At 45.1% G+C, this 6,000-nt stretch overlaps 1 protein-coding gene across 2 annotated transcripts in view; it reads right to left on the minus strand.

Annotated features, from left to right (window-relative positions):
• Positions 1-5,073, minus strand: part of AHCYL1 (adenosylhomocysteinase like 1) — a gene marked incomplete at its 3' end in the record, with an annotated part of 39,003 nt that extends 33,930 nt beyond the window's left edge. For both annotated transcript variants that reach the window (XM_081305315.1, XM_081305316.1), the window contains exon 1: positions 4,690-5,073. In XM_081305315.1, coding sequence (XP_081161441.1) covers positions 4,690-4,809 — 120 coding nt within the window. In that variant the 5' untranslated portion in view covers positions 4,810-5,073. The remainder of the gene's footprint in view (positions 1-4,689) is intronic.
• Positions 5,074-6,000: the final 927 nt, after the last annotated feature.

Consider the following 6,000-nt stretch of genomic DNA (forward strand, 5'->3'; position numbering starts at 1 on the left):
AATCAGAGACGTATAAATTATTCTCCTTTACCAGCCAATTCCTTGAAGTAGCCCCAAGAGGGCATTAAAGTGCTTGTTTACAGATTATTAACTACTACAGGTAGCAGAATAAACATCAGGAGTCACAGGCAACTGTGGATCTACAGGATTCTGTGTCAAAACATCCTTTACAGGCAACTTCACAAGACATATTAGGTAACACACTAGACCCAAATAATACCTTCCTGATAAGACAAAAAGGTAGACACTTGTGATCTTGCCAGCAAAGGACCTAGACAATGAACAGATTTCTCTGTTACAAGTTAAATGTCTAAAAGAACTTAAAAGATCTGAGGGCTGGGGATGTGGCTCAAGCGGTATCCCACAGGTTCGATCCTCAGCACCACATACAAACAAAAGATGTTGTGTCCGCCGATAACTAAAAAAAAAAAAAAAATCTATCTATCTATATATATCTATATATAGATAGATATATATATATCTATATATATATATATAAAATTCTCTCTCTTAAAAAAAAAAAAAAAAGATCTGAGCTGGGAAGAGCACCTGCTGAGCATGCTGAAGGTCCCAGATCAAAAAACAAAGCCCACCAAAAAAAAAAAAAAAGACCTTCTTACATTTTTGACTCCTGTTCAAAGACTGCCACTAAAACAGGAGCTGTCCTAGAGAATAAGGCTGTAAAGAAGAAACAGTAATAGCAGCCCGTCTCTTCTCAGTGATTTTTGGTGTACATTCTATGAAATTGTTCCAAAAATTTGCTCTAAGACAATTCCAAAGAGAAAATGAATATCTGGAATGTTAACTGGCTATCAAGTTAACACCTAAGCAGGACTTGATGGGGCTCTGCTTGGTGTGCTTCCTATTCCTTCTGAAGAACCAGTGCCACATATCCTATAAGCAAAAGTAGTTTCTTTAGCATTCTTTTCCTTTCCTATATTTTGCTAATGGTAAAAGTCTGACTGCACAGGTCCTAGGTCCAATGACTAAAGTATCACTTGGGAAAGTCCTCCTCACAAATGTTCAGAAGTTCAGAAAACATCCAGTGTTCTGAGATAGGCATTTCAGAGAAACATGTCGATGGCAGGAAATTTCATCAACAAACAGGAGATATGGATTTATTCTATGAAAAAAAGAATCAATTTGACACAGTGTCATTTTCAAAATGTCCAAGGACAGTTATTGCCTCTGCAGCACAAGGTAGCAGAAAAAGAGGGACAAACATCCAGTGATCATGGGGAACTAGATGACTTAATTGGTTTGACTACAACTGCCAACATTAAAACTGGGATCTGCCTCAGCTGTGGTAGTATACACTTATCATTACCACTCAAATACTCTTTTTTCTCATCTCAAATTTTCCTAGCTGTACCATCTGAAATCATCACAAGTCTTGAACAATCTTTACCATATGAACAATAACATAGCTATCAATGTGGTCTCGTGAGAATTTCCTTTAGAATTTTGTGTCAGGAAAAGTTGTCTTCCTGAAGAATTAGCACGTATTCTTTCCAGTGCCTGCTAAGGTTATTATAACTCTGTGATCCCTTCATCCTCAGCTAGGGGGATGTTTATGGTGTTGCCTGTGACAATCAAATCCATCTTAGCCCTGAGGGTTAATAATATTTTCCCTTATTTCTATAGTTTTGACTTCATATTTATATTGTAGTTATATTCTGTTATAACCCACCGCAAATGATCATTAAAAAGAAGGAATAAGAGTTTTAAAAAGTTACTTTTGCCATTTTAATTTCCAACATGCCTCCATTTCCACAGGTTTGAACAACAGGCATGGATGTGGTAGATGCAGAAACTGAGGCATAGAAGCCTCAAGAACCAATTTAGTTGGCTTCTTGACAGCCAGACATTTCAAGCCTTGAATCAAATTCATAAACCCTATTATGGACTGGTAGACCCCAGAGCATAAAAAACTAAGTAAGTCATGATCATAGTTAGAGAATTCAGGTACTATGCTTTTAATTGATGGGCACCCATTCTTACCTCTAAGTGAATAAAAGCTGACCAGAAAATTACACTAGATTGTGATCTGACTGAGGACCACTAAGGTCACCCTGAAGTCACCTCTATCCTTCTGGCATCAGAAATGTCCTCAATTCCCAAGGGCCTCAGGGATTGGAATGATCCAAGGATTACTTGGTCCAGAGCCAGGCTGGAATCCTCGTAAAGGACCGCACCATTTGAAAAAGCCTTTTTCTTAAACACCATTCAGGACTATGCCACAGAACTTTTTCCTCTTACTTTTCTTATGCTTTCTTTCTCATATTATCAACACATGGCAGAGGTACAAAAGTGACTTTAGTCATAATGTCCAATTCAGTTGAAATTCTGAGAAATGGATTACCTAGGACTTGCTTTGTGACCTTGACTAGTCCTCAACTGATCCATTAACTAAATAAATGCCTTTTATCATCACTAGAGGATGGGTAATTAGTCATCATAAAGCATTTTAATACAAATGCTACACAATAAAGCTCAAAAAGAACAAAATTAATAACATGGGGTCACATTTACCAGCAAATGGAAACTTACAAGAGGGTCTTCCCATACTCCTGGCAGAGGCTTGCTTCTTTTAGCTAATGGAATATGAGTCTCTAAAGTCATTAGCACTTGGCCTCATAATAATACACATTAGCAATATTCCTCCCGGGAAGAAAAGGGGAAAAGATGGCTGGGGATGTGGCTCAAGCGGTAGCGCGCTCGCCTGGCATGCGTGCGGCCCGGGTTCGATCCTCAGCACCACATACCAACAAAGATGTTGTGTCCACCGAGAACTAAAAAATAAATATTAAAAAATTCTCTCTCTCTCTCTCTCCTCTCTCACTCTCTCTTTAAAAAAAAAAAAAGAAAAAGAAAAGGGGAAAAGGAATATTCCTGGTGCAGTCATTTGGATACCTGTGACTGGTTAGCCAGGTGGGTAATTAATATCTGAGTACCTACTATATGCAAGGTACAGAGCCAGGCACAATAGATACAATTGTGAACAAGATTCCTGACTTTCTGGCAGTTTACAATCTACAAGCTTTGGCTTATCAGTACTGATGCTTCCAAGAATACAGGTTTACTAAAATAAAGGCAAGTAACAATAAAGATGCCTAATACTCTGAAGCAACTATACAAAAGAGGACGGGCTAAGGAGGACAGAAACAGTTGAAGGAATTAGGCTATCAGGGATTTCCCATTCTTTCTCCTAATTCATTGTGAAGTATTACCTGTAAGCATTATGCTTATAAGGACTGTAACTATTTGTTCAAAGAATAGCAGATTACAGTTATGGCCCCCAACAAAGCAGTCAGTTGAACTGAGAGCACTAAAACTAAGGTTAATCATACTCCTTAGAATCCAGGGATCTTTCACAATCTTTAAAGGCATTGTCAGTAAACCCTTAATTTTATAAGAAAGCAGAACTAAAACATACAAGGGTGACTTGTCCTTTGAATCGTGCATTTGATTTCTGGAGAGGCAGATTAACTGCTTAAAAAAAAACTAAAAAACAAACAAACAAAACAACCAAAAGCCATCTCGCTCCCTTAGCTTAAGTAGTTCAGGTATAGGAGCCTCAAGGACAAGTGACTATTCCTGCAAACCTTTGTTCAGCTTATACAAGCTCTGCATCCCATTCAACACTGCAGACAGCGACAGCTCTGAAACACTCTCTTTACACTGAAGGAAAATATTTGTCCGGGTTCTCACTGGTTTCAGAAAGGTCACCTCTTTGCAAAGCTTCTCTGGTCTGTTAACTGTTATGTGGAAAGTCAAGATGTGGTTGGCAGTAAATGAGAACACAATCCCAGCACTCAGAGAGCTAGTTAGACTAAAATCTCCAAAGGTTGCCATTTCCAAGAGAACTGGAAGGATGTCTTTTGAGCTCAACCCACAGCACAATAGACGAAACTTGTTCTGCCTCCGTAAGTGCAGTAAAGAATGAACAATCTTTCCTTACCACCCACCCCTTCATCCCACCCAAGCTCCTTTCTGGAGCAATATCTAAGTAATCTATTCACATGACTCTAGGATCAACCTGCATCCATGACAATTTCTGCTGTCACTAACCTTTAAATATCCGTTTCTTACATATATTGGAGCAACTGGAGGACTGAAGAAGGTGAAAAACCATAGTTTGCTTTTCAATCTTATGCTGCCCTCATTGCCTTCACCTGCACTAAAGACCTCGTTCCACGCATTCTTTTCTCTTGCCTGTAAGCTATCACGCAGTTGTTGGGTAAAACGGCCACTGCTCCCAAGGATTCGCCTGAAGAAGCTCAGCTAGATTTACCCACTCACCTGGGTGGAGATCTTCTGTCCACCCTCATCCCCTGCACAAGTCACAGGGGTCAGCTGAGTTGGCTCACCCCCTCCCACTCTCGTCTTCCAAGGCCCTTCATCCAGCAAAGTCAGCCGCAAATTTAAGGCCTGGCCCTGCTGGATTTCAAAAAGATCCCCGAGGGCTCGGGCCGAGGGACAAAGGAAAGCGAGGTCAGGGGCGGCCTCTTCAGCTCGGGATAGGCCTAGGGCCCCTCACCTGCCATCCCCTCCACCACCCCTGCCGTCCCCGACCACCCGAAACCCTAGCTTCGAAGTCCCGAACTACCCGAGCCCGGGCCCAGGGTGCTCGCGCCCCTTCCGCGAGGCTGGAGCCTTGGTCCCCGCCGCCACCCAGAACCCCCGCACCTTCTTGGGCGCCTTGGTGACGGTGGCCATGAAGGAGTACTTCTCAGCGTCCTCGATCTCCTTGGCCTGTTTCAGCTCCTCCCCGACCCCGGGCAGCGGCATCGCGTCAGGCATCGACATCCCCCGGCCGGCCCGGCCCGCGGCTGACCCGCCGCCCCCGCCTCTTTCCCTCACTGGCGCCCGCTCGCCCGCGCGGCGCTCTCCGACACGCGCTAGCCCACCCTCCCGCCAGGCCCGGGGCTGAGCTGCGTGGGCTTCTCGCTGCTCCGACCCGCGCCTCCTCTGTTCGGCAGCCCAAGACTGCCGGACAGCGATGGCAGCCACAGCAACACCAGAAGCAGCAGCGCGCAGCTCCGACCTGCCCGCGCCGCCACCTCCGCTGCACGCAAGCACGCACGCAAGGTAAGGGTAGAGGGCGGTGACGCCACGTCAAGTACTGGCAGTTCCAAGGAAGGGAAAGAGGCGGGGAGAATCAGCGTTCTGTCATGACGTCACCACGCTGGGCCGGGCCGCATATGCTGCTCCTCCTTCTTTCCTACTCGAGGATGTTGAGGGTCCGAGGGTGAGCTCTATCCTTAGAGCCACCAGGTGGCGCCATCAGCCCTGTGAGCAGCGCAAGGTTCCTGCAAGGATGCCGTGGAACTGAGGGGTCTTTGGGCTTCTGGATTCTCGGCAACGCCTCACCGGGGCATAAGAGCGATGCTTGTAGAAAAGGGCACGGCGCCCCACATAACACATCCTACAGCTATTCTTAGGAAAAATCCACGGCCCGAGACAGCCCACTCACTGCCCCCGCCTCGGACCCTTGGGACCAAAAGCCCCTTCCCAAAGGATAGTGTTTGCCTTTTTGACTTCATGGGGGATGGAACAGAGTGAGAGCAGTCAGGTTTCTGCACAACCCTTTGTGACCTCCTTCACCACCATCTCCTCCTGGGTCTTGCCTGTTTACAAGACCTTCAGGCTGCAGTCATTGGGATAGAACTGATAGGTCAGAAGGTGGAGAGCCAGAGGCAGAGAAGCCCTGGCCAGATTGCCTTTCCAACTCCTTGCTCCGCCTAGGCAATAGCCCTGTGAAGCGCCCAGTGAGCATCGGGGACCTTCATTGATTGCTCACACACTTCCTGAGCCCTAGTATGTGTTGTCTCCGTGCTAAGGCCCTGGGATGGCAAAGGTGCATGTGACACATTTTATATTTTGCAAGGCTTAGTTTAGCTGGAGAAGCAAAGCCTGTTTGTCACCTAATGTCAGCAGAAGTAGCTTTTCCGTTGAGATTCAAATGACATTGGCACCAATTCTCTTGTCCTGTGGAAA

This window comes from Spermophilus citellus (assembly GCF_964194105.1).
Source record: "Spermophilus citellus genome assembly, chromosome: 9".
In the NCBI taxonomy this organism is placed as follows: domain Eukaryota; kingdom Metazoa; phylum Chordata; class Mammalia; order Rodentia; family Sciuridae; genus Spermophilus; species Spermophilus citellus.